General features: G+C 51.8%; 2 protein-coding genes across 3 annotated transcripts; one reads left to right on the top strand and one right to left on the bottom strand.

Moving 5' to 3' along the window:
* Positions 1-3,349: 3,349 nt before the first annotated feature.
* On the bottom strand, positions 3,350-11,026 carry COX4I1 (cytochrome c oxidase subunit 4I1). 2 transcript variants are annotated; one of them, XM_079907905.1, is made up of 5 exons: positions 10,913-11,026; positions 9,674-9,747; positions 5,228-5,395; positions 4,504-4,635; positions 3,350-3,614 (listed from the first exon to the last, which is right to left on the bottom strand). In XM_079907905.1, exons 2-5 carry the CDS (start codon positions 9,744-9,746, stop codon positions 3,478-3,480), a joined length of 510 nt encoding a protein of 169 aa, XP_079764031.1. In that variant the 5' UTR covers position 9,747; positions 10,913-11,026; the 3' UTR covers positions 3,350-3,477. The 2 variants fall into 2 exon arrangements, with proteins under 2 accessions (XP_079764031.1, XP_079764030.1); XM_079907904.1 differs by having other exon boundaries at positions 10,938-11,015.
* A 228-nt stretch (positions 11,027-11,254) lies between these two features.
* EMC8 (ER membrane protein complex subunit 8) lies at positions 11,255-26,978 on the top strand. The gene is made up of 5 exons (XM_079907918.1): positions 11,255-11,621; positions 19,698-19,774; positions 25,125-25,194; positions 25,896-25,990; positions 26,502-26,978. The coding sequence occupies exons 1-5, from the start codon at positions 11,391-11,393 to the stop codon at positions 26,659-26,661; spliced, it is 633 nt and encodes a 210-aa protein (XP_079764044.1). The 5' UTR covers positions 11,255-11,390; the 3' UTR covers positions 26,662-26,978.
* Positions 26,979-27,323: the final 345 nt, after the last annotated feature.

Here is a 27,323-nt window from a genome sequence, read left to right on the forward strand (position 1 = left end):
GTTTCCTTGTGTGTCTCAGGACCCAGACATTGAAATATGTTGGACAGACGTTAATCCATTGTCGAAGCTGAAGTTCGCTTTCCTGAACTTCTAGAAGGAGGCGTGGTTCAGGATAACGTTTCTAATTTCACAAGGTTGTTTTCATTTGGGGTTGAAAAATATGGCAACTGGCCTTCTGAGATCTGGGGCCTATCTTCAGTTCCTCCACACATATCTGGGGTTCACCTTTCCTTCAGCCCTGCCATCCCTGCCCTGGTCAGTCTGATCCCACTCTCAGCAATTTCTCTGCAGTGTGGGTCCCTGTCTCAGAGGTCAGCCCAGGAGGGTCAGTGTCAGGACTGAGGGTACTCCTGCCCCCTGGACCTTACTGAGGGCCCCCAGCATTCGCCCGTTGTTGGACCAGACAACCCTCCCAGCTTCATCAGCTGGTCCCACCACACCTCCTCCCTGGCAAAATCCTTGGCTACCCCGGGGTCTCAGCTCTCAGGTCCATCAGCTGTCCCTGCTTCCCTCTGCTTCCCCTGGCACCAAAGCGGATACTGTGCAGGGCTTGTGGCCGTGCTTGATCTGCCCCCACCCATCTGTACTTCGGGGGATCACGGGGGTCGGTTCATAGTAATATCTCCTCACCTCATTTTTTGGTATTATCAACAGGGTTTTTGGTTTTGCTCTCTAGTTACCACTTCTATGCGGGGTTTCACAGAAATTCAAAAAGTACGCCACCACAGCCTTCACCTCCCCAGAATGCGCCCCCGCAAAGTGGTCATGGTCACTTTTATTGTCGTAGGCAACCAGTGTTTGGGTGGATTTGCCCTCATGGTTTCCAATCCCTTCGCTCCCCCTTCTTTCTTATAGCTCACTCCTTCCGAGTTTTCTCCTTCCTGGATTATGTCCTTCAGCACTTCTGCCAGCAAAGGCCTGTTGGTAATCAATACTCCTCATGTTCGCCTGTGAATATCTTTATTTTTTCCCTCGCTCTTGCTTAATAGTTGAGCTGACTTTATCATTCTAGTTGAAACTATGGTTCCACTGCCTTCTGGCATCTAGGGTTGCGTTTGATACGTCTGCTGTTACTTGTTCCTTTGTACATAATGATTTTTAAGCTCTACAGGGTAGAAAGCTGCCAGCCGGTAACAAGGTGAGCGCTGACTGACAGGCAAAAATAAGAAGAGTAGAAAAGGATGAAACACACCTTAAACGGCAAGGAGCTCTCCACGCGTCAGGTGAGAGCCAGCAGCCCAGCAGGGCCTTGCAACGCTCCCAGGTAGAGTCCAAGCCTGGGCTGGTCAGGGACCCCCCCACTCTGAAGAATCTCCACTCCTGGGGGGGACAGGGACCCTCTGGCCTCCGGGGAGCTAAGCTGGTGGCTGTCCCGTCAGCCTTCTTGGTGTTTCTCCAAGTCCTGCCCCAACTTCATGTTACACAAGGAACCACAACAGTCTCCCCAGATACCCTGGGAGGGGCAGGGTGAGTGCCCTGTCTGCGGCTACATGAGCACACCCCCCAAGAGAGCTCAGCCTGCCCTCTCTCCTGGGCCCCCATGCTCTCCACACCCTTCCCCTCCTCCCTCACATGGTCTCAGCCCCACGGGTCATCTTTCAGGTCCTCGAACCGAGTGAGCTCCGTCCTCAGGGCCTTCGTCCGCGGTCCTTCGAGCATGACTGTCTCCACCCGTGCCCCCTCGTCCCTGCCTTTGCTCAAGGGTGGGCGAGAGTCATCAAGTCTCAGCTCAAGGGCTACCTCCTCGGGGACGTCTCCCACCACCGACCTCGAATTTTTCCCACCCCCAGCTGAAACCCCCCCTCCATCACCACCCTGAGCCCTCTCGAACCCTCTAATTACGTTGTCCGTTGTTTCACTCGTCCTCGGTGCTCCTGGGAGCCCCAACGGTGAGCCCCAAGGGTCGTGTTCACTGTTACCCTCACAACATGCAGACCATGCATAAGTGCTCAGTAGACCTCCAGCTTAAGGATGGTGGGCTGGATCGAGCATTCATTGTTTCCTCCTCAATTTCCACGAAAATGGCAGTAAAGGGATTTTTTTTTTTTTTTAAGGCATAGACCCACAAAGACAGAGAGACAGAAGAGGACAACAGTCTCATCTTGGAAGCTGACGCTGAGGTACAGGAGGCCATCCTCTGAGCAAGTGCAAGAGTGGTTCCGACGTGGCCGGGGGAAGCCCCCAGGCCCAGGGAGACTCCATGTGAAGCCACTCCGGGGCAGCAGCAGTCCGGGGGTCAGTCTCCAGCACCCCCGACTCCCACTCAGGCAGAGCCCTCGGCCTCTAGCTGCATTCAGCTCCACCACCCAACCCGGGAAGGGCCCCTTCCTCTTGGGGTCGTTCTGGGGAGTGAGACGGTGAGCGCCTGGCCCATGGCAGGGGACCCACCAGTGATCGTTCAAGGGTCAGAACTCCAGCCCCACCACAGGAGCCCTCGCTGGCAAGGAGCTGAAAATGGCGCTGCCCGAGGGAGGTCCAAGCCACCCAGAGCCACACTGGTCCTCACAGCCAGGCTCGCACCCCACAGCTCCCGGCATTTCCTCTCCCCCCAGACGGCCCCCCGGGGAGGCAGCTGGCCCTTGAGAACAAACCAGCAAGGCCATTTTCAGAGCAGCGGGAGATACTGCAATCAGGGGCTACAGTTCACCTGCCCCTCCTGTTACACTGGTTGGTTCAAGCCCTCTCACAAGCCTATCTGAGGCCAACTTCCTGTGACATTCCTCTGGTCGAGCTCTAGGGAACAACTTCCCTTCCCAGTCACAGCTCCCCCCTGACCCACCCCTGCATCGATGCTGCTGGGAGACCCCTCTGCACCAGCTCTATTCTGGAATCTGTTCTGCTTCCCTACGCAGGGGCTCCAGGACCCAGGGAAGGGAACGGACGTTAGAGCAAGGGGAGAGAACCACAGGATAGACCGAGGAGCCCCCACAGGACGCCTGCCGGGGGCTCGGGCAGGGCTCCTTAACTCCTGCCCGGCCTACGACTGGCTTCGCTGTTGCTTCTTAGATAAAAAAAAGGCAGGAGCGCAGAACTCGGTCTGCCCTTCCCAATCTCGTGGTCACACACTCCAACCAACACTCACAATTTCAAGGGGAGACACAGTCCCAGGAGAAAAGCGACCACGGTGAGGTCTGTCAGTCTGGCTCCTGCGATGGGGATTTCACTCTCATAAAAATCTCTTGTCAAAACATCCCATGCCACAGCACTGTATATTTTTAGTTTTTATGTGCTATTCCCTAATAAAACTTATTTTTGCCAGTTCTTTTATACCCAAAGTGTACTTAATACGGACACCTGGGAGAAACTTACTGTGTTTCAAACGACGCTTTCACTTCCTTCAGTTATCATCAAAGAAGCAGCCACGAGGACGCCACGTAAACTGCTCGTTTATTAGCACTGGTACTGGGAAGGAACGCTCCCGTAAACGTGCGGAGCTGCAGGGAGGTGACGGGGGGCTCCGGCGTGCGAACGCGGCCCTCACTTCTTCCACTCGCTCCTGTCGTAGTCCCACTTGGCTGAGAAGCCCTGGATCGGGGCCACCTTCATGTCGAGCATCCTCTTGGTCTGCTTGGCCACCCACTCCTCCTCGAAGGTGTGCGGGACGGGGCCGTACACTGCAGTCCAAAACAACTTCGTGAGGCAACGCTGTCCTGACCAGGCGTTTCCAAGCCAACGTGCTACACGGGGGAGGCCTTCCCCCATCTCACTGGCAACCCGAGCAGCACAGTCATCTGCCACTTGACAGCCACACACAGGCGAACACACGGATTTCGAATCCTGGGCACTGACAACTCAGTATTTCCAAATTATTCCTTCGTTTGTAAAAGCAAGCAATAAAATACTTAAGCTAAAAGCAGAGCGTCCTCTCTCCAGGATACAGACAATGGGTCTACAGGCAAGCACAGAGCACAAACAGAACGAAAGGTGACGCGGGGGAAGAGCAGAGGGTCAGACAGGTCTGTCACCGACCCGCATCCACAGGCAGGCCACAAACACAGGATCACACCTGCTCAGCATGGGAAGATACCTGCTCGGCTGGACAGAGAGAACGCAGGACAGGCAGCACCAGAACAAGCACACAGGCAGCGCAACGCTGGCCGGGCGGAAACTGCTAGGTCCGAAGACCCAGAACTCTGGTTACTGAGCTGCAGTCCCCGACGGCAGAAGCAGCCCTTGACGCGTAAACGTTCCCTTCTCCTTGAGCTAACCTCCGCTACTCCTTCTTCTGACAACTGACTGGCGAGCAGAGAAAGCACTACTGGATACGTGGCGGGCCGCACAAAGGAAGCCGTTCGTGACTGAGTGTGGCCCGCTCAGAATAAAGCAGACTCTGCTTACGCCACTTCTGTTCACGCGAGCCAGTCTCTCAAACCCGGTACACAAGCTGGGGATGGAGCCCAGGACGGAAGCGCCGATTCTGTGTGGAGGCCCCATGGCCCACTCTTGGGCACCGAAAGATGGAGCCGTTCCGGGTACACGGCCCCTTCTCTCCCCGCCACTCACCGTACAGCTTCTCCCAGATGAGGATGAGACCAGTGAAGCCGATGAAGAACATGGCGGCGCCCACAACCGTCTTCCACTCGTTTGTGCTCCTGTTCATTTCTGCGAAGCTCTCCTTGAACTTGAGGCGGTACACTGGGGACAGAAAGGACAGCGCTGCAGGCGCAGAGGGCCATGGGGACCGACAGCCCCTCCGCAGCGCGGGGCTCCATCACTCCTCCCCACAACACGGGGGCGGCAAACATACAGCTAGGAACACGACACAGGCCTGAGGCCCGGACGCACCCACGCACACGTAAGGGGGAAGGAAGGAGATGCATGAAGTCATGGAGTTTACTCTGGGCACAAAAAGGCAGTGAAATTCCTTCTCCTTTAGATTAAGGTTTAAGGGTCTGTTTAAGCCCATAATACTTTCATGCCTCTTTCCTACCTGACAGCGAAATTTCGCTGATCTTCCATCAATAATTTACAGCCAACCCAGTCCCACCCAGGGAGGCCCCGAGAAGCTACTCTCATACGCTAAGCCCTCCGCAGAGCCCTGCATCCTTGTTCCTGCTCCTCCCCGGGGGCGCTGGAGCCAACAAGCCTGGACAAAGGGGCCTGGGCCCTGGACAGCCCCACAGAGCCACAGGAACCCACCCTCCCCAGCACGCTGCGCTCTGGGCAGCAGCCCAGGACCAGAATTCTCGGCCAACGCAAGCTGCCCTTGCTTCCCTTCAATACCCACATTCCACTTTCTCATCGATGGAGAGGCTGCTCCAGGAGGCCTTCTCCTTCTCCTTCAAGGCCTTCTGGCTGGCAGAAAGGCTCCTGACGTGGGCCACATCGGGCAAGGGGTAGTCACGCCGGTCGACGTAATTCGGGAGAGCATAGTCTTCACTCTTCACAACACTTCCTAAAACATGCATGGGATAAATATTTGAAAATTCACATGGGTTCAGAGTTACAAACAGGGCGGTGCTTCTAAAAACCAAAGTAAGTACGTGTATGTGCACCCTGAAAACTTCAGTTACCCCAGGGGCTGTGGCCACCATTCCAAATAGCCACAGGACTGTCATGTGCAACAGGGAGCAGGCCTGTCCCGAGGGGCCCAGACGGCACAGTGAGGCTGGCAGATGGGTAACAGCAGCGCTCTTCATCACAGCAAAACAAAAACCTGCCAGGGGCCTCGCTAACAAGGCGGCACTTCCAGCAACGACCAGTGTTCATGTAGAGCTCAGAGGGGGCGCTCAGGTTCCCTGGACTGGACTGCAGACCGGACTAAGTGAAGGCCCTTCTGCAAGGGACTCCAACTAATAGGGAAGAACAAAAACAATATACAACTCATGAAAAGGGCTTCCCTGGTGGCGCAGTGGTTGAGAGTCCGCCTGCCGATGCAGGGGACACAGGTTCGTGCCCCAGTCTGGGAAGATCCCACATGCCGCGGAGCGGCTGGGCCCGTGAGCCATGGCCGCTGAGCCTGCGCGTCCGGAGCCTGTGCTCCGCAGCGGGAGAGGCCACAGCAGTGAGAGGCCCGCGTACCGCAAAAAACAAAAAAAAAAACTCATGAAAGAAACAAGGTTCAAAGTTCAGAAAGAAAGATGTATGAAAAGCTGGTTACTGCACCCCTGCTTATTACAGCAAAGTACCAAACAACCTGTGTCCAACCAAGGACGCACTAAGAAGCTGTGCTCCTTAGAAACACGCCATCATGGAGCCATTTGGCCTGTTCAACAACGGTTCACCAAGCACCTACTGTATGCCAAGCGTGGCTCCAACCTGGGGTGATCAGTGAACAACGCAAACATTCCTGCCTACCAGTGTCAACGTGCTAGAAGTGGGAATCAAACAATAAACTACAGAGCATGTTGGGAAATGAGAGATCTGGAAAAAAAAGAAAAAGGCAAGCAGAGGAAGGGAACCAGTGGTACATGCATGGCAGGAAACAAGTTACAACAGTACAATGAATGACAGAGATCCATGTGCCCAAAATGGAAAGACAACTGTGTACCCGCCAAGTCACAGAACACTATCAGGGTTATGTTTTCTTTTTAAAAAGCTAAGTTACATGTAGATACTCACAGGTATGTGTAACTAAACACACAAAACCCCTGGCAAGTTAAACCCAAGCTGTTATCAGTGGAAAGAGGAGAGAACAAAAATGAGGATTCTGCTCAAAAAGTGAGAAATTTTAGTGCCTTCACGTGGGTGTGTCCCCATGTATTCTTCCAGTAGAGAGGAAAAAAGTTCAGACAGCAGGGAAAAAAAGGAATAGCTTCAATTTTATTTAGGATTTTCCCTCTGCAAAAAGCTGTGTTTAATTCTACCCTACATCTGCAAGAAAATGTTGTGTTCCAAACTGATTTAGAGGTATGAAGTCCTGCAAAAATGCTTCACCTCTATTTAGCTTAGTCCCAATGATTAAAATCTCCCAAACACGTTAACAGTAGTGAAATAAAACCTTGAGTCTTAAAGCAGTAAAGTTTCTCTAGGTGCGTATCTGTGACTTGCAAATGCCTAGCGTACTTACATATTTATACCCGACCTTATCCCAAAAGGATGTGAGATGAAAATGGCTAGAATTACCTTCCAATTTAAAAACTCTCAAAATGATGAGTGGAGTACAAAGCACTCAGGTTACACATGAGTTATTAAAAATAGATGTTAACCGGGGTCATGAGAATGTTCTACAATTGACTGCGTGATAATGGCACAACTCAGTGAATGAACTAAAAAACGACTCAAGTGCACCCTTTAGTGGGGGAATGTGTTATGTAAATTCCATCTCAATAAAGCTGTTATAAAGACGTAAATGCTCATAACCTTCAAGCACTCTAAGCATGAAATTGCACTTTCTAGAACAAGAATGGCCAATTCGTGCTCTCAGGGCTGCCAAGGGCTCTTCAGCAGTTTGGGCCTGGTCCCCAGTAAGTGGGGGCGGGGAGGGGAGTGCGGAGCAGAGACACGTAAAGGTTCACACACCAAGCATTCCTGTTAAAGAGAGAAAAGCAAAGACGTTGCATTCTAGTGCATGTTTTAGCATGTGTATCCTCAAACTGGATGGATTTTGGGGAGCCTCTGCTGAGGCAATCTGGTGAATCTAAGCTCCCCTCTCAATCAGACGTGTCACCACACAAATATCCGAACTTCCCACAAGGGCTACCAATGGCGCTCCAGACTGTGCTATTTTATGTGGAGAACCGGTTCATGTATTCGTGTGCGACTTGTACAACTAAAACTCTAAAATTAAAGGACGAGACTTGTCTAATGGACTGCAGTTCTCTCCACCTGCCTACCGTGTGCTGGAGACGCGGCAATGAACAAGCCCGGTAAGGTCCCTGGCCTCCAAAGCTGGCGCTCTAGAAGCAGACGACACTCTAACTACCCCAAATCCACAGTCTCTAAGGAAGCACAAAGCAAGGTAAGGCAGGACAGGTGGTCAGGAAAGGCTGTTCTAAAATAACACCTGCACGGAGGGTGATGATTCGAAAGAAGCAACCGTCCACACCTGTGGAGCTGAGGCACGACGGGCCCGCGCGGGGCATCTGGGGAACAGAACGCCCGTGCGGGCTGGGAGCCTGAGCCCACAGGAAGGGCTGGTGTGGGCTGCTCTCTGCCGCTCTGGGTCTGACATGACGAGACCAGAGAGGCTGGGCGCTGTTCGTACTCCAGGCACAAGAAGCCAGCAGGGGCTTCAAGAAGGGACTGACTAGATCCGACCTCCTCTGCCTAACGCAATACCCTAAGAATAAGTCACGGCCAGTGCCACCGAGGGCGGTTTGAGCTGACTTCTTACAGAAGATCCGAACGACCAAAGGGACATGAAAGAACTCCTGGGGGTGACGGAAGTATTGTATGTCCTGACAGAGGTCATTGTTACACAACTGTGTGAGTGTACCTAAATCCATAGAAACGTAACACCTGGAAAAGATACATTTTCCTTTCTGTAAATTATACTACCAACTAAACTGAGCAAACAGACTAAAAGCTAAGGAAATACAGTAGCAAAACCAAAATGGGAACAAAATGTAACTTCTGTCCTACGTGACTTGCCAGGCTTTTAGTGAAGGAGTGCTTCTTTCTGCGTGTATTAACTAAACAACTAATTTTTTCATTACCTAGTCATTTAAATTACATATTTCAATAATACTCTTACAAATATGATCTGTTTTAGAGTCTATGTCCATCGTGTCACCCTGAGCAATACCAGCAATATAGAGAAACGTAAGACAACAGTACTGCCAATTAAAGGACACAATTTTAGGGAAAAATTCACACACAAAGCAACTCAGGCAACAGCTTTTGAGCCCCTGGATACATAAGCCTTGCTCTCTGACTTTATCACCCACCACTCAAGCCTTGCCCTCGACCCCTCAGTAACACAACCTGCCATGCTGACTTGCATTTCCTCCTTCTGCTTGTTCTCCCTCCGACTGGAATGCTGTGAGGTTAAACCTACTAGCCCTTCAGCAGAGCAAGGCCTCTCCTCTAGAAGCCTCCCCTGTACCCCAGAGGCCAGGCTAAATGTTCCTCCTCAGGGTCCATCTCTTACTGAAACGCTGCCTTCATGTATCTTCCCTCTCCAGACTGCAAACATCCTTGGGGAATGATTTCATATCTCATATTCTTTTATTCTAAGTGCCTGACAGTAACAAGTACAAAGGAGATGCTTGATAAATGCAAAACTAACCTCGCTATGTGCCAGGCACTGCACTAAGCTGTTTACATATATTTCAGGTGAGAAAACAGATTCCTAAACTTGAGTAACTAGTCCAAGGTAGAAATGAGATTGAACCCAGTTCAGGCGAAGAACTCCAAGCTCCTTCCCTTCCATTGTCCCAATAATGTAAACCGTGTTCAAGGTAAGTGGCTGGGAGTTTTGTCGGAGGGAGAGAGTGTTAAAGTCAGGTATAGTGGGGATCTCTTAAAAGGGGTGGAACTTGAACTTGAACCTGAAAATATGGGAAGGGAAGGAAAAGGGGGAAAATACCAGTCTAAACAAAGACTCAGACCAGAATTCAATATGATTCATAAATAACTCTCTAATCTAGAAGTATGCCCCATTAACATATTTATACCTCCCCTCAAGTTCCTCAACAGCGTGATCAGGATCTTAGCCATCTCAGCCCTCTGTGTTTGAAACTCCAGCACAGGGCCTTAAACAGAGCAGAGCAAAAAGAAAAGTTACACTTACCGTGTGCCCGTACACACACCGAAGTGGAAATTGCTCGCTTGCCAATTAGGCTAAATACTCTGGTAGCCAACATTCTGAAAGACAAAAACGTACCTTCCCTATGAATAAGCGTAAACACCTATTAGGAATGATTCCTTTTTGCCCCAATGCATTTTGGAAGTCAATGCAATTCTTTTCTCTTCTTCTCCCCCCTAACATAACTGATCCCTTCTTCATTACTGACTCTGAATTCACAAACTAACCTAGGATGAGATTTTTTTTTCTCAGCAGTCAGCACGTCTTAACGGAGCTTCATTATAAACCAAGCACCATATGTATGCACTTAAGGCAATTCGGAGAAAACTGGGTTTTTGGGTTATTTTGCATATCGTTTCTCTGCTTTTGTCTTTTAAACATTAGCTTTCTTACAAAGCAAAGAGAAAAATATTTTTAAAGGAGACTCTGGAAAAGCTAGAATGTGCTATGATGGGCTCCACTGTTCAGAGAAAAAAAGTCAACAGTTCAAAGGGACGGTGGCACGCACTGCATTCATTATTTGGTTTAAGACCTAATGTGTGCACAAGACAGGAAGGGGAAACCCGGGAGAAAGGCTGCAAACAGGGCCCTGGGCCACTTCCAAACCCTGCAGGACAACGAATGACCTGGATGACCCCCCTCTCACCTGGGCCTTCACTGAATCATGCCTAGCTCCCCTACCTCCCCCTCCCTTAAAACTGGACGTTTCAGGGGACCCCACCGATGACGAAAAGGATGCCAAACGCATTCAGAAAATACCCATTACGGGCAGAAGCATGACAATCAGGGCTGAACTCGTTCCCGTTTCCCTTGTTTTCTCCACCTGCCTGGCCCGCGCGTGGGCGGACGCCGAACGCCTGCCCCTGACCCCGTTACACCCGGGGCAGTGGCGCAGCACCGTCTGAAGGGGTGGCCGGGAGCCCGCAAAGCGACCTGCCCTAGGGTGCGCGCCCGCGGCCAGCGGACGCTCCAAGGTCAGAGCCGAAGCCAGCCCGCGGCCGCGGCAGCGCAGGCAAGGACCGGCCGATGCTTCTGGGAGGCACAGAGACCGCCACCGGGCAGCTCCGGAGCCCGGAGCCCCCGCCGGCCGGCCTCAATGTCACCGGGACCGGAGGCCCAGCGCCGGTTCCTGCTGGCGCCGCGCGGCGCGCACGCAGGCCCGGCGGCTCCCTGCGCCCGACCCTCACCAGCCTCGCGACGCAGACCGGTCGCCGGCCGCCTCACCTGCCGCCGGCCAGCCGCTGCTCACCTTGCCAGCCAACGACCGCCCTCTACGCCCCGGGTACTCACGACCGGAAGAGAGCGAGGCCGCGCCGCGGAGCACCACGGGATCGAGGAGGACCCCACCCCGCGCCCGACCGCACAGGAGGTCACAGGACCGGAAGTCGGGGGGCGCCGCGAACGTCGTAAAACGCAGGGCCGGGCTGCTTTCCGGCGGCCGCTGGGAGACAGCTTTTCGGCGGCGCCCGGCGAGAGGCGCGAGGGGAGACTGACGTGAGCCCATCGGTCTCTCCCGGGGGGAAGCCGGCGTCGAGAGGAGCCGAGCCCGAGCGGGGCCTGGCCTGTGGAGGCCTTCGCCAGCCGCGGGGCCGCGCCAGGCAGCCGCCGCCTCGTCCCACTTCTCCCCCGAGGCGCCGCACGGCCGGGCAGCGGATCCAGGCCTCGGCCGGCGCCGGGCCTCCGGGGCCCTCCCGGGCTCAGCATGCCCGGGGTGAAGCTGACCACCCAGGCCTACTGCAAGATGGTGCTGCACGGCGCCAAGTACCCGCACTGCGCCGTCAACGGACTGCTGGTGGCCGAGAAGCAGAAGCCGCGCAAGGAGCACCTTCCTCTGGGCGGCCCGGGTGCCCACCACACCCTCTTCGTGGACTGTATACCCCTCTTCCACGGCACCCTGGCCCTCGCCCCCATGCTGGAGGTGGCCCTCACCCTGGTAAGCGCGGGAAGGGTCCTGCCACGGAATCAGCAGGGCAGGAGACCGCCTGGCGATCAGCTTCCGAGCAGTCCCAGCTGGAAGCTCCCAGTGGTCCAGCCGGAGTCTAGACCCACCCCCGAGGTAGCCGTGACCACGAACGCACGACCCGCGAGGGCGCATAGGCCTTTGCCTGCACTTAGCAAGGCCCCGCAGATGGCAGCTCGTAGTGGCAGCGGCCGCAGGAGCGATCTTAACCGTCCTGGGTGTTTTTAGACGCTTTAGGCGACGCATAATGCATTAATTTTCTCACACCGGTATCCTTTATAGAAACAAGCCGTCGTTAACTGAGCGATGATTTGACAGCGTTTGTATTTGGGATTTTGAGTCACGAGAAGTTTTGACACTGCGGTTTGGCTTTTGCGCACCTTCGCGGGGCCGGATCCGTGTCTGCCGTGGGTGTAAAGGCTGCGGTTCTTCCGACGTTAGTGCCCCGGACCCCGAGGGTGGAGGCACGTTTAGAGGCAGCGTTGGCCTCACGGGCACTGCGGCCCGAGAATGCGCCTGAGCGCTTTGTAAGGGAAGCTCGTCTGTCCTCCTTAGTGACATCTAGAATGCACCCGTGGTTTTAAAAGCTAAAACCCGCAGATGGCAGGTTTGTGGAATTTAAAAGCCGGAGCAGACATACCTTCCAGCCCGCACACTTCTGTGGGTCTGCTCACGACTGGTCGGTCTATTGAAGTACAGTGAGAAAAGATGTGGCATAGGGATAGACTGGCTGGTCATTGAATCCTAGGCAGTGCTTGTTGAGGTATGGTGTCCCATAAAGGAAAAAAGACCACCGATAAATTTGAGTTGAAACCTTAGGGAAAAATAAACTGTAGACTCAGACTTGCCTGGCTTGAGGTGCAGTTTTTCATATACATATAAACTATGATACTAAAAAAAATTAGTTGATTATGCAAAAACTAGTTAAGTTTGAGAAGGTGTAGCTAGAAGTCCTTTCTCTATACCTCCCAACAAGTAAAATGAATCCATTTTGTAATTTACCTAATTATGACCCCCATGTAAAGTCTTGGCGAGCAGAAAGTATCTTTAGACAAACGGTCCTCGCCTAAGCTTACTGGGCACATCTTTGAATGCCTTTTAAACTGAGTCATTGTCTGAATTTCTTCATATCATCTTGGGGCAGGAGATAGATAAGAAGTAAATGATATTTATAAAATCAACCATTTTAGCTCCTGAAGAAATAGCTTGTCAGTACCAATACATCCCTAGGGTGTGCATGTGTCTGTTACTTCAAGTCTTCTCAACCACCTGTCTTGATTATTTTGTTATCAAGGGAATTGCGCGGCGATTAGATACGTGAAGTGCATTCCCTTTCGGGAACTAGATCAACCAGTAGCATCAATGCAGGATTATTCAGTTGTCCAGTGGTGTCAGGCCTGTGCTGGGGGAGGGATATGCCTATGGATCAAACACTGCACCTGCTTCGCAGTTGAACTTGTACCAAGCGGACAAGTACAGTAGCGAAGCATAAGTGCCGTATGAGGAGTTGAGCAGAAAGTGGGGAAGGTTCACGTAACCCAGCCTTCCTTCAGGGGATGCAGGAAAACCGCTCAAGGCAGAGGGAGTAGCTTGTGCAAAGACCGGGAGAAAATGGGGGGAGGGGTATTTCGGGAGGAGCTAGAGTGTAGAGTATAAAGCGACCTGGCATGGAGAGAGGTGAGCAGTGGACAGATTTCATTGTAGAGGACCTTGCAGATCACACAGCGGAGTTTGGGCTCCATCATGAGGACAGGGAAGCCACTGGAGGAGAGTTGCATGGTCACATTTGTGTCTTGGAGTGATCGCCCCAGCCTGCAGCAAAGAGGATGTTGGAAACGGGAGTATATATAATACTAGAGGCAGAGAGGTGGCCTAAACTAAGTGCACTGTGGAAGCAGAGGAGACAGACCAGAGAGAGCCAGGAGGGAGAATCCACAGCATTCAGTGACTAATCGTGTGGGGACATAGGGAAAAGGAAGCAAGGGTGACACACCTCTATTTCTGACTTAAGCACCAGAAGGACAGTGGCACCATTCATTGAGGGGAAATGACCTAGTGTTGACGGCTGAAAAATGGGTCTGAAACTCCGAAGATGGGTGGGCTGGAGACGTAGATGGGGGACCAGTAGCTTCCCAATGACTTTTGAAACCATGAGAGCAGGTCCTATTGGCTGGGACTATATGCAATGAGTAGAGAGCCATGGACAGAAACCTGAGGGACTCCAGCTTCTGCGGGGTGGGTGGAAGAAGGGAAGTCAGCAGACTAACCAAGGTGGAGCCAGGGTGGGTAGGAGGAAAAGGTGTGTTGCTTTATCCCTAGAAAATCCTATCAGAAATAAAGAGCATCTTAAAGGCAAACCTGAGCCTCACTTGGAATTGTCAAAATAGGATTAATTCTTTTCATCCTTAAGTAAGCTCTACAGAGTTAAAGGGTTACGTTCCTATTACAAGATATAAATGCAATACTTGAACGAATTAAATATACCAACTGTAAGCAGCTGCATTCGGAGTCGCCTTTACGTGAATTTTCCCCAAGGATTAGGGCTGTGTCCACTGTTTACCTGGGGAGGGAAGATGCCCAGAGGGGACCTTGACTCTTAAGGCAGGCCCACTGCCACAGCTTGTTAAGGGGCACTGCTTGAGGCCTTGTTCTGACCCTGTTCCCCCTGCATCGCTGCACGCTGCACTCCAGACTCGCCTTCCAGCATGTCCCCAAATGTGCCCTTCAGTGTTTGTGTCTGCTGTCCGGCAAAATTAAGTGCAAACTAGATTCTCTGCGCTTAGCTTCTTTTCAAACAGTAGAAACTAACAGCCAAAGTTTTATCCTTGCCAAGCAGTGGTGGTTTGTGCTTACTTTTCTTCTATTGATCAAAACTTTGAATCATAGACTCAGAATTTGAAAAATACGAGAAAGATGTCAACTGAGTACAAATTAAATAACTTTCAAAATAAAGTTATAAAGGAAAATTTGCAATTTGAGTCCATCCACAAATTTTGTATTACAATTAAGATATTTAAGTTTATATCATTCAGCTTGTGACTTAGCAACTTTATAACCTGAAGGCAGTAAAAATCTCAGTGTATGGAGCCATGGTTTATCAGCTATAGAAGATGCAGTTTTAATAAAGCGTGTAACTCCATAAAACTGTATAAACGAGGCCTCATTCTCGCAGCTTGTTTCTATTCAGGGAGTTTCGTATCGAGTTATTTTTGATAAGTGGGAAGACTGACTTGATATGCAGTCCATCTAAGGGCAGCCTCAGATTCCTTTGCAAGGCTTTTCATTATAATTTTCCATTAAAAAAAATCCTTGCATTTCTGGGTGCTTTCTATTTTTTTTTTAAAGTACTTATGCCTGTTAATTTATCCTTATAACCCTTTGACGTAGGTAGTGATGGAATTATTTCTAAAAGCAAAAATCCATAAAATGTCAGTAGGGAAATGAGCATAAACCTGCTGTCTCCCTAAGCCCTCTTTGCCCTTTTCCCCGCTCGGTGGCTTCCTGGTGCCGTGGAGCTGCTCTGCATTACATTCTGCTCCAGGACTTCCTTCTTTGCCGGTTGGTCTAGTCACCGTGACTTGGGTCTAGAATTCTTTCTGCTGCCTCCACACGTGCCTTCTCTACTCATCTGCACAGGCTGCTGCCCCTCTGGCTTTTGGCTCAGCCCCCTGCTTCCTCCTGCCCCTTTTTCTCTCCAGAACATAAACGTGCTGGCCTGGGAGAGGGAGCTGGCAGCCCTGGGTTCTCCTTTCAGTTCTTGCCCTTGACCTTCACCCTCTGTCCCCATGCCATTTACCTCCAGAGCTTTTCCTCCTTGGAGGCAGCTCCTCTCCTGCCAGAGGAGGATCAGCAGCCGACTTGAGAAGGAGCTTTTCTTCTCGTGAAACTAACAAGCCCTGTACTTTTAGAAGCCAGGGCCTGCTCATTGCTGCAGACAGGGAGGCTTGTAAGTGGCAAACACGGGAGCAGCGCCCTGCTGGGGGTGGCTCTTATCAGCTCCCTGCCTCGCCTACTTCATGGCTGTTACATAGCCACCTGAGGTGGGCGCTGGCGCTTTGAAAATTGCAAGGTGCCTCATACGTGCAAATGTTAGCGAGATTGCTGAGAGAAGCTGCTTTCTTTGTGCAGTCTAACTGGGAACGGATGAGTCGGGCCCAGGGCCTTCAGTCGTTCTCCTATGTGTCTGGAATGGAACGAGCCTGAAAGGGCATTGAACAGAGGGTGGCAGACTTATGCCAAGGTGAAAGTTTCCTTCTTTCGCTCTGAAAAGTAAAAGAAACTACATAAGCAAATGCAGGATTTGGACCCTGTGTTCAGAGTCACTTGACGAGTTTCAGAGTGTTGTCCTGAACTTGTTCATTTTGATCGTTCACAAGATGCATCGCGGGAGTAGGGCATCTTAGCAGCAAGGTGAGGAAGATGGAAGCGGATTCGTTGAGAACAGCGGTCAGACAGCTTCTCAGTTCTTTTGCCTTGTCCGGCCCCACTTGGGAGGGAGCGAGTTGCCGTTTGGGCTGACTTCAGGATTCTGAGGGCCCTCAAGAGCTGCCTGCCCCACCCCCACCCTCCCGACTGTCCACACGGCTCGCCTCCTCCCACACCCTGACTCTTACTGCCCGCCGGGTCACTCTCACCGATGAGGTCTGGTTCCACTGAAACTTGTTTATGCCCCCTCTGTGGGCTCTGATGGCCAGTCGCCATTCCTCAACTGTGGGCCACTTGTGTCTGAATCTGGACAGCTGCGGACAGGCTGTGCGTGCCTGTCAACAGGCATCCAGACTTAACTTGGTCGTTCTTTTTTGAATCATTGAAAGGCTTCTAAAGCCAAGCCAGAGCTTCTGTGCCTGGTTCACTTTGGGGACAGCCTCTTCAAAGAGTTCTACTAGGGAGATCCCTGGTGGTCTAGTGGTTAGGACTTAGCGCTTTCAATGCCTGGGCCCAGGTTCAATCCCTGGTCAGGGAACTAAGATCCCGCAAGCCATGCGGCATTGCCAAAAACACAAAAACAAAACAAAAGGGCTTCCCTGGTGGCGCAGTGGATAAGAATCTGCCTGCTAATGCAGGGGACACGGGTTCAAGCCCTGGTCCGAGAAGATCCCACATGCCGCAGAGCAACTAAGCCCGTGCGCCCCAGCTACTAAGCCTGCGCTCTAGAGCCCGCGAGCCACAATTACTGAGCCTGCGAGCCACAACTACTGAGCCTGCGAGCCACAACTACTGAAGCCCGCGTGCCTAGAGCCCGTGCTCCGCAACAAGAGAAACCACCACAATGAGAAGCCCGCGCACCGCAACGAAGAGTAGCCCCGCTCCCCGCAACTAGAGGAAGCCCGCACACAGCAACAAAGAACCAATGCAGCCAAAAATAAATTAAATAAATAAAATTTTTTTAAAAAGAGTTCTACTAGAAGTTCAAGGTCCTGACATTATTTTTCTGCTGGAATTTGGTTAGGCCCTTGGAGTTTTACATACAGGAATTCACCCCTCGTTAGGTAAAGTGTAAGTTGAGGTGTGCATTGTGTGTGTCACAAGAATCATCCTTCATGTCAAGTGACCCCTCTGCTCTCTGAGTGCAGGTATAAGGTGCCACCATGTGTTTGCTAAGGATTGAGTCCTGAACCGATACCTTCAGCCCAGGAAAGGGATCTGGGAGAGCTTAGACTGCTCACTAAAGACTGCTGTGGGAGTCCCTGGTGGCGTAGTGGTTAGGAATCTGGGCTTTCACTGCCGTGGCGCGGGTTGATCCCTGGTCAGGGAACTGAGATCCCGCAAGCTCATGGCCATGAGCTTGGCGCAGCATGGCCATAAAAAAGGACTACTGCTGGGGATGGTCAGGATAGCAGCAGCAGAAAATAATTATCTTATATTAAACGTAGCTGTGGTGGGCCAAAAAATGGCCCCCCAAGATGTCCACACCTCAATCCTTGGAACCTGTGAACGTGTAACCTTACGTGGTAAAAGGGACTGCAAATGAGATGAAGTTAAGGATCTTGAGACGTGGCGATTATCCTAGATTGTCTGATGGACCCAGTGTCATCACAAGGGTCCTCGTAAGAGGCAGCAGGGTAAGAGTCAGAGAGAAGAGTTGTGACAGAAGCAGAGGTCAGAGTGGTACAGCCACCAGCCACACCTAGGGTGACCCCTAGGTGTCGGGAAAGGCAAGGAACGAATTCTCCCCTAGAGCCTCCAGAAGGAATCAGCCCAGCGGACCCATTTTAGACTTCTGACCCGGAAGATAAATTTGTGTTGTATTAAGCCACTAAGTTTTTGTGACTTGTTACAAGGGCATTAGGAAGCCGGGACAGTAGCCAAACTTGGGATACCATCTGTAGTTGTGACTCTGGCTATAAGAACAGCCCACACCACAGGGCTGGGAGAGGGGCACCCAAGTGGGCAGGGGTGAGGGTCACCTCAAGTGAGGATACACTCAAGAGACCAGTCTTTGATCAGAAACAAAGACTGAGAGGGCTACACTAAAGGATGGGCTAACTTATGGGTTTGAGTTCAGGGAATGGGACCAAATGCCAAATTTTAGAACAGGGCTATGCCCTTTGATACCACATAGAGATACATTTAGAAAGAAATGAAAGAATTTGCTGCTGTAAGCAGCAAGAGAGAGTTTCTAGAACTCATTCCTTGAAGAGGTGATAGAAACAAAATATAAGTAATTGTGGAATAATTTGCATCAAAGTTACAGTGAAAGAGCCGTTATAAATATTTTGTAGACTTGGCTCTCGTCTTTTGAGTGGATGACCAAAACGTCTAATTCGTTCACTGAGCCCTGGTTTTGGCCAAATGTGGTAATTTGTGAGCTCTTAGGAAGCCAGAATTATTATTCTAATCCTTGTGTGAGCGAGGGAACCTTGGTCTGTAACCATTCTGTAATGTCTGCTTTTAGTCATAAAGGAGACTGTTGGAGACCCAAACCAGAACTTGAGAAAAAGAGCAGTAGAGCTATGTTTAAAAAAGGAAAAAAATAAGAAAGAAAAGAAAAACATTTTTAACCAGTTACTTTGAAAAACTCGAGGATCAATTTTATCTCTTCTTTTGCAGACTGAGGATAGGATTTACAGCAGTGTATTATTAAAATTCCGTTATGGCAAAGCAGGATGACCTTTTGTTGCTTTTAATAATAGCATTAGACCTGCAGGATGCTAAATCTGATGAGAGAAGAGTGGCATTATAAAACAAAAAACTTTAAAAATCCGCTGCCATGCTCCCATTTAAAAACATGCCACAGAGAAGGGTGTGCGCGTGCACGCGCGTGCCTGTTTACCCCGCATCCCGGCATGATGGATTTTTCGTGGTGTGTTGCTAGGAATATGGAGATACGGTATTAAAGCAGTTGGCTTTGAAACAGACTTACATTCCCAGGCTGTCTGTGCTAGCTGGCTGTGCAAACTTAGACCCTCTCCGAGCTTTTTAGTTTGCTTATCTGTGAAGGATTGATTTAAGGCTTATTCAAGCCCCAGAATGCCTCAGTGCTTCATATTGTCAGAGAAGGTGGGTAACTCTGGTCTCACCTCACCCGCGGCACTGTACCCATTTAATATATGTCTGCACTGGGGCCTTCTGCTGGGACTGGGGGAGGAGGTCATTCCTCATGTCCAGCCCCACCCTTCCCAGTCATTACAGGGTCCTCCTCTGTGGGAAGACACCCCACCTCAGTGAGAGTTGGAGCCCAGGCTCTTCTTTGCTTTCTCTGGCCTCACGTGGACTGTGGAAAGCAAATTGGGGTGACCTTCTTTCCCCTGAACACCCATTTCATTCTTGTTTTTTTGTTTTGTTTTGTTTTGTTTTGGCGGTCCTGCTCGGCTTGCATCAGTTCCCCAGTCAGGGATTGAACCTGGGCCACAGCAGTGACAGCCTGGAATCCTCACCACTAGGCCACCAGGGAACTCCCCCATTTCATTCTTATAGGGAGGAGGATACAGGGCTTATAGCTGACTTGTCCCAGCATCCGGGGGGGGGGGGGTTCCCTCTGTTTATTGAGACTTGATATTTAAGGGAAAATCATTCACCTTTTCTTCCCAAATTTTGTTCTTCTTTCAGATTGATTCATGGTGCAAAGATAATAGTTACGTGATTGCTGGTTATTATCAAGCTAACGAGCGAGTAAAGGATGCCAGGTATGTCCATGCAAAACCCCTCTGTGGTCTGAAAGAATGATGCTGTGAGGGAGATGATCTCTGCTACACGTTTTGACCTCTGGTCTCAGGATGCAAAATCTGTTAGAAGCCCTCTGGGCCCTCCTTGCTTGTTTATGGTATTCCGGGGGACTGCGGTATGGGTAATTCCAAACAACAGTAATTCTAAACGTTTAGTAATTCTAAACATTTATATTAACGTTCTGTTCTGTATCTTCTTTATTTTGCTTGAAGGGAATTCATAGAATGAAAGCAACAGTCCAGGGCCTTCTGTTTCTATCCCCACTCAGCTGTGTCTTGCTTCCCATTCCCAAGGTGGGAATGATGTAGGGCATAGCATTAGGAAAGAACTCCGCCCTTTTGGGGGGTTAAAAAAAGAGTAGCTTGTAGGTGTGGTGCTCTTAAGGTCTGATACTTTGATGAAAATGCGGTGTTTGCTGCTTCTTTCATGTTAGGTTCTGGTTTCTTTTATCCGGCTATTTGCACCGACTGTGATTCTCACTAATGAGCAAAGCTGAGGTCTTTGCTTTATTTCTGCGTCAAAGTCCCAGCAGAAAAACACTTGACACCCTGTAGTTAGGATAATTTGTGGAGGACTTAATAAGGCGGTTGTTTCCAGAGCTGTGAACGGTATGTAAGAGAACTCAGGAGAGGGTGGTGCAGTCACCTGGAGCTGGTGACAAAAGCTGGGACCTGCGCTGCCAGAAGGGGTGAGGGGGGTTGGGTCAAGACGTCCGGCCTGAGGATAGAGTGCCCTCTGGTCGAGGGGTACAGCCAGCAGCCAGCCTGATGGCACCTCACAGGCCGAGTCCCAGAGGAATCAGCACCCTGACCAGCCGAAAGCCAGAGGCAGAAGCCGGGGGGCCCTCACACGCTTCCCTCACGTGGCCAGGCAGCCTGGGACGCGGTGAAGGACCCCAGACCGAAGTGTCTCCTGGAGTCACATCCACTTGCCCAGCAAAGGCAAGAGGCTGGACTCACAGCGTTAGGGCCATAATACAGTAAGCTGATGAAACACTTCAGGGATGGAAGCCGTTTTGCCCTAGAGGACTGGGCCCAGTCGGGACTCAGAGGGAGACAGGGTCACGGGCGCAGACTCCTGTGAAAGCCTCTGTGTGGGCCACGGCGCAGGGGCGCCCTCTGAAGCCTGGCTCCCACGCTCTTCCCGCCCGCTGCGCTGCCGGTCGGGCTCTCTCTCAGGTGCATCTCTTGTTGACCACGCCTTCCTCTTGAGCCCCCCTGCCTCCCGGGTCCTGATGAGCTGGGGGTATTCATGGCCTGTTCATGGCCGGTGTCAGTCTTGGTCTTTGTTACACGAAAGAGGCTGCAGGGCACAAAGAGCCTGTCCTGGGCCAAGCTCTGCGCTGAGCCAAGCTGGACCTTGCCCTCGAGTTGCTGGATTGAACACAAAAGGCACCGAAACCTAGGCCTGTGGTGCAGGCCCCCAGGCCCCATGCCAGGAGGGCGGTACAGAGGGCTGTCCAGCAGTAGCAGGCAGGCATTGAGTCCATTGCTGTGACCAGAGGGGCCCCCGGGGAGGGGTGTCGTTTGAACTGGATGCTTGCGCGTGGCAGGGTCCTGTCACGTGCAGACGTGGAGAGCAGAGGGAAGAGTGCGGAGCGGGGACAGCGTGATGCAGACACCGGGTGGAAACCGGCAGGAGTGTGGGGCGCACACACAGAGGGGGCGCCAGCAGGTGAGGCCACCCTGACGGCTGTGAGGCATTTCACTATTTTGTAAGCAGCGGGGAGCTGTCCTTGGAAGGTTTCCCTGTCCCGCAGCTGTTCTCGCAGGAAGGAGAGGAGACCGGGCCAGAGGTGATGGTGCTGGCTTCCTTCCTCCCCTGCCCCCAGACGCGCCCGCACAGGCTCTCCCCTCCGCTGCCTCACTTGGCTCATGGCCTCTTCATCGTCCTGCCTCTGTTCGGACCTCATTGCAGCCCAGCCTAGAATCATCTTGCTCAGACACCACTTTCATGCTCTTCACACCTTCTAGAATTTCCCAGGTCCTTCACCTGCTCTGCTCAGGAGGTCTTCATTCTCCCACTGAAGCCAGTGTCTAAGTGCCTACCAGCCGTTGGTGAGATCTGTAGAGAGTGTGGTGGGCGGTGAGACAAGTGTGTCCGGTAACCCTCTGGATCCCTTCTGACCCCGTGAGCCTCGGCCATACTCCGGGATCTAATCCACCCCCTCAGCGTGTTTGGAGTAAACCTCCAGTCACTACCACTGTGCCTGGCCTGGGGCTTTCGTGGTGTCATCCTTTCGAATCCCCACAAGAGCACTCAGCTGAAGAAACTCCAGCCAGAGACGCTCGCTGCACCAAAGCCACACAGCCAGGAAGCTCAGAAGCTGGGATCACGCTGACTTCCTTCTTCGGTACCGTTTGCTTCTACCTAGAAAACCTTCCCTTCTCTCTTCAGCCTCGCCTAGCTAAAATTTTGCTCCTCTTTCAGAAACATCGGCTGATTCACATCGTCTCACAGCATAAGCTTTGGAGCCAGGTTAGACTTGCATTCAAGTCCTCAGTGACTTACTGATTCACCACTTTGGCCTCAGTGGTCCTGTCTGTAAAATGGAGCTAAAGAGTTCATCCCTCGGAGAGTGGTAGTGAGGAGGGCAGAGCGAAGCCACGTGCAGCGTGCTTATTAACTTTGTGTTTGATTCCAAGTAGAGGCCGGTCCTGTTACTAGTCCTGCGATTACCTTTTTTAAAAAAGGATCATTCAGTCACTGTTTTAATCGGAGAAAAAGAACTATAAGGTGTTTGTAACTAAAAGAACTGTGAGGTGTTTGTAACCTAAAAACTTCAGGTTATCCCATCAAGTTTTATTTGATCATTTCATAATTGCTGGAGCTTTGCGTCATGATAAACATTTCATGAGGAGTAGATTTCAGTACCAGGTCCAGTGCCTTGGCCTGAGGTAGAAGCTCAGTAAAGAGCTTTTAGATGTAAATGTGAGCTCTCAGTCACAGGTGGATGCCTAGTCTTGTGTGGGTTGGGAAGGGGGAGTGGCAAGCGGCTTCCTTCTCCAGGGTCCCGGTCGTCGTGTTTGGCAGCTGACTGTTCACAGGAACAAGGACTTGCGCGGCCGGGTTGGAAACAAAGTACTGACCCGACTGACCTGACAGTCTGACATTAGGAGTGGAGCGGGTCGGTGTTAGAGGCTAAGTGTGAAATACAAAGGAGAGGTAAACGAAGTTGGTAGCTCTTTGAAAAGCTTCGGCAATTCACTAACTACTGTAAGTTTTACGTTCTTTCAAAAGAACACGTGTTAAGTGTGAGTTTGGGGGCACCTGAAATGAAACATAACAAATGTTTCTCGATCCCCTTCCCAATAAAAGTCACCAAGCACTGTGATAATCATAAACGTCAGGATAATAGTATTTTGCCAGTTTCTTTGTGGCAAATGCTCCTGGGGAGAAGATCACGCTCTTAGCAAACGCTGGCTTCGTTTCCCTTCGCACGTAAGGTGTGAGTGAGCGAGGACCCGCAGAGACTCGGAGCGCGGTGCGCCTTCTCCGCAGTGGGCGGGTGAGTCAGCAGGTCCCACTACGCCGACTCCTGTGAAGCGCTGCCTTCACTTTGAGGGCCTTCCGGGGTGACCTGAGGGACAAGAATCCCTGAGGCCCTTTCTCTATGAAACTTTTTTTGTTTCATTTTTCTTAACACGATACTGCAGGTAAATAATCACACATCTCTATAAATTCTCAATTTTAAAAGTGAAAATAGAATAATTAGATAAACTTATTTTTATAAAGCATTGAACCAGCTTTTTTCACCTCAATCACAAAGAAACGATCGTAATTGTGTAGTGTGTTTCTTTATGGCTCTGTCCCTGCTTCGGAAAGCTGAGACTCTAGTTGTGCAGGGGAAAAAGATGCGGAAAAAGACAACTGCATACCAAGGCTTAAGTGTTCAGAGAGGGGGCTAATGGACCTCATCTGGGGCAGCTGGCAAGACGTCCCAGAGAGGATGGTGTTTTCTGGGCATTAAAGATGGAAGGAATCGAGTAAGCAGAGGTGGGCGCCGAAGGGCATTCCAGACCGGGAAAGGTCTGAGCGGGAGGAGGGGCGTGTGAGGAGGAGCCGCGCAGACAGTTCCCTGGGATGGAAGGCACACAGCGTTGCTCCGGGGGTGGGAACGGTAGCTGGTCCCGTGGCGAGAGCGGCTGGGTCTGCCAGCCTGAGCACGGGGGGCTTTTATCTTCTAAGAAGAGCCTGGAAATTGAGACTGGTGAGGAGGCAGTTTTAGAAACGCATGCCTCTGGTGACAGGCTGAAGGGGGCGGGCGGCAGGGAGAATGAAGGAGGCAAAGTGGAGGCGCCTGGAGCGGGGCTGGAAAGAAGTGGGAGAGGTCACCTCAGCCAGAGAAACTGGGAACAAGGCGGCCTGCCCGCCTCGGACTCCAGCCTCCCCGGATTCCAGCCGCGGGGCCTTGGGAGCCTGGCAGGCGGTGGGGAGGCTTCGGGGTGCTGGCCCTCCGGGGTGAGGGTGCAGACGCCAGCCTGCACGGCATGGTGAGGAAATGGAGCGACAGGGACAGGATCGTCAGCTTACTAAAGAGGTTGAAGAAATATGGTTGAAAGCGAGAAGAGAAGTTGGACCGTGGCTGGACAGAACCGGTTAATTTTCTTGTCCTAAAAAGGAAAAGACTCAGATTTGACATCAGAGCTGGGCCGGTTGTGGGGGAAGGGAGCTAAGTAAGGCCCCGAGGGGGAGGTCAGAGTGGATGGGCCTGCGGGCGGGAGGAGGGGGCGCAGGGACGCGTGAGACCCGCTCTCCAAGTCACCCTATTGACGTAAGGTGGAAAGTTGCCATTTATCAAGGTTGCGGTGGGCGCAGGGCCAGAGCCAGCCAGGGAAGGCTCACGAGCACTGAGAAGATCTGGAATGGCTTAGGAATTTTTAAAACTAAAAAAAAGGAAAAGCAACTGACCCCATTCCAGCGGCTGAGGGCGAAGATGGAGGAGGTGGGCCCTGGAGGCTGCTGGCCTGGGGCAGCTCTCAGCAGCACCGTTGTCGCAGGCCCTGGGTGGCGCTCTCCCCCGGGGTCCAGGGAGCGTTTCCATTTAGAAGACACCCTCTCAGGACCCCCTCCCAGGGCTTCCTGGTGGGGGAAGGGCCCCACATGGCCCACGCAGCATTCCCCATCTTCACCAGTCACTGCAGGGGGAACGCAGTCCCCAGAAGCTACTTAAGCGGGCGGGCGTAACAAGCTCGGGCAGCTTACTGGTGCCCTTGGTCTCTGTATCATTGCTCTCCACTCTGCCTTAGGCAGACAGTGTTGAACGGCGTTAACTAGAATGCGGTAACCTCGCTGGTTCTTCTCTCACAGTCCAAACCAGGTTGCAGAAAAGGTGGCCTCCAGAATCGCCGAGGGCTTCAGCGACACGGCTCTCATCATGGTAAGTCGCTCTCGCTCGCTCCGGAGTCTTCTGTGTGCGGGTGGCTTCTGAGCGTCCTCTTGCTGACGTGGAGCTCTATCTGTGGATGTCAGCGGTTTTCCTTCCTGCGGGTACTTCATCGGACCGTGGCCCCCTTTTGCAGTCTGCTCCCAACCGCACGCCACTGCTGTCCCGGCGCACGGAGTTCCAGGGGTGGGGGTCGTTCCACTTCAGCATGTCACACAGCGGGGTCCCCATGCCAGCACCACCACCACCACCTGGGAATTTGTTAGAAATGCAGATTCTAGGGGCCTAGCAGTCTGTGTTTCAGTAAGCTTCCAGATGATTCTCACGCACGCTCAAGTGTGAGAACTGTTGGATTACGTTAGCTGGCACGGCTGAGGGAGCAGGGGAGGGAGCCAGGGAGGGGAGTAGCTCTCCTCAAGAGCCTGTAAACCTCAGTTCAGGTGGGATTCTAACAGGGAAGGCAGAAGTAAAGTTCGGAAGCTTCACGTTTGTGAAAAAGCGGTAAAGTACTTAGTGTTTCTCCGGTATGACACAGTGCACCTGGGCCGTGCTCTCGTGGTGTCATGCGCTGTGAGGTGGGGTTTCGGCCACGGGCAGTGTTGACACTGGTCCTGGGAGAGCCACGAGGAAGGGTCTGCGGACTTGCAGCAGAAGTGCTGGCTCTGTTCACGAGCATGTCCTTTGTCTCGTTGCAGGTAGACAACACTAAGTTCACGATGGACTGCGTGGTACCCACAATCCATGTGTACGAACACCACGAAAACAAATGGCGCTGCCGAGACCCTCACTAGTGAGTGCCCTGTTCCCGGGATGGCCCACGTGCCACGTGTGCTGGTGCCATTCCGGGCACCCAGCTCCCACAGGAAAGCGTTTTTAAGTTAGCGTCTTCCCCAGAGGAGTGTGCAGACCTCACACAGAGGTCATGCATGTTCCTCGACCCCTGGAGGACTGAGGCCTACAGGGTTTCCGAGCAGTCAGGACAACCTGAGTGTCACTCGAGGGTCTTCCCACCCCAACCCCAGGGCACCCCTCCCCAAGCCACACCCTCTTTCCAGGCATTTGGCTCGGTTTATTTGTAATCAGTCATCTACTTCCAGCTTTTTCAGAATTTCATGTGGAGGGTGACTCTTTCACGTTTCAGATTCCTTACGTACATCTTCATGTGTTTAAACGTACGTGTTTGCTAGTGTTCAGTATTGTCTTCCTTTATACCACTCTGCATGTGGCTGGTTTCCTGTTTACTCTATTGAAAAGCCGCCGGTTTTCATTAAGAGGCTGATTTCTCCTGTTTCACCTCGTAGCGATTACTGTGAAGACTGGCCAGAGGCCCAGAGGATCTCGGCATCACTCCTGGAAAGCCGGTCCTATGAAGCGCTCGTGGATTTTGATAATCACCTGGATGACATTCGGAATGACTGGACAAACCCAGAGATCAACAAAGCTGTTCTGCACCTGTGTTAGGGAGGGGTCTCAGTGACTGGCCTCTGGGCATTTCCGCTACACTGAAGAAGAAAAGCTATTTTTAAATGTAAATAAGATCTCTCATAGCCCGTGTGGAAAGCTGACAGTTTTCAGAAGTGGCATGTGCCTTGCAAGAGGGCACAGTGTCCCGTCAGTCGTCTTTCTAATGCAGAGCCTCGAGAACAGGCACAGACTGTCCCACCTGACCATCCCTGTGGACTCCTTCCCAGTTGTACGTTGCTATAATGCTTTAAATCAAAGCTATTTCTGCTTGTCCGAGATTGTTCCTATTAAACGATTTTAACCTTTTATAATCTGGAGAGAATACTTTTTTTTTTTTTTTTTTTTTTTTTCCTGCGGTACGCAGGCCTCTCACTGTTGTGGCCTCTCCCATTGCGGAGCACAGGCTCCGGACGCGCAGGCTCAACGGCCATGGCTTACGGGCCCAGCCACTCCGCGTCACGTGGGATCTTCCCGGACCAAGGGACACGAACCTGTGTCCCCTGCATCAGCAGGCGGACTCTCAACCACTGCACCACCAGGGAAGCCCTGGAGAGAATACTTTTTAAGGCTTATGAACTATCTTTAAAAAAAAAAAAAGGCCCAGATCTTATACCCAAATGAGAGTGCGTGTGAGTTTTCATCCTGTTTGAGTTAATATC

Source organism: Stenella coeruleoalba, assembly GCF_951394435.1.
Source record: "Stenella coeruleoalba genome assembly, chromosome: 20".
Lineage (NCBI taxonomy): Eukaryota > Metazoa > Chordata > Mammalia > Artiodactyla > Delphinidae > Stenella > Stenella coeruleoalba.

What these genes read in the sequence shown, in the direction of transcription:
- COX4I1 (XM_079907905.1), bottom strand. Translation starts at nt 9,746, where the DNA reads ATGTTGGCTACCAGAGTATTTAGCCTAATTGGCAAGCGAGCAATTTCC. An exon ending in GGTGTGTGTACGGGCACACG is followed by an intron (nt 5,396 to 9,673) that starts GTAAGTGTAACT and finishes TGCATGTTTTAG; the next exon opens with GAAGTGTTGTGAAGAGTGAA. An exon ending in CATCTGGGAGAAGCTGTACG is followed by an intron (nt 3,615 to 4,503) that starts GTGAGTGGCGGG and finishes TTTGGACTGCAG; the next exon opens with TGTACGGCCCCGTCCCGCAC.
- EMC8 (XM_079907918.1), top strand. Translation starts at nt 11,391, where the DNA reads ATGCCCGGGGTGAAGCTGACCACCCAGGCCTACTGCAAGATGGTGCTG. An exon ending in GCGACACGGCTCTCATCATG is followed by an intron (nt 25,195 to 25,895) that starts GTAAGTCGCTCT and finishes GTCTCGTTGCAG; the next exon opens with GTAGACAACACTAAGTTCAC. An exon ending in CGCTGCCGAGACCCTCACTA is followed by an intron (nt 25,991 to 26,501) that starts GTGAGTGCCCTG and finishes TTCACCTCGTAG; the next exon opens with CGATTACTGTGAAGACTGGC.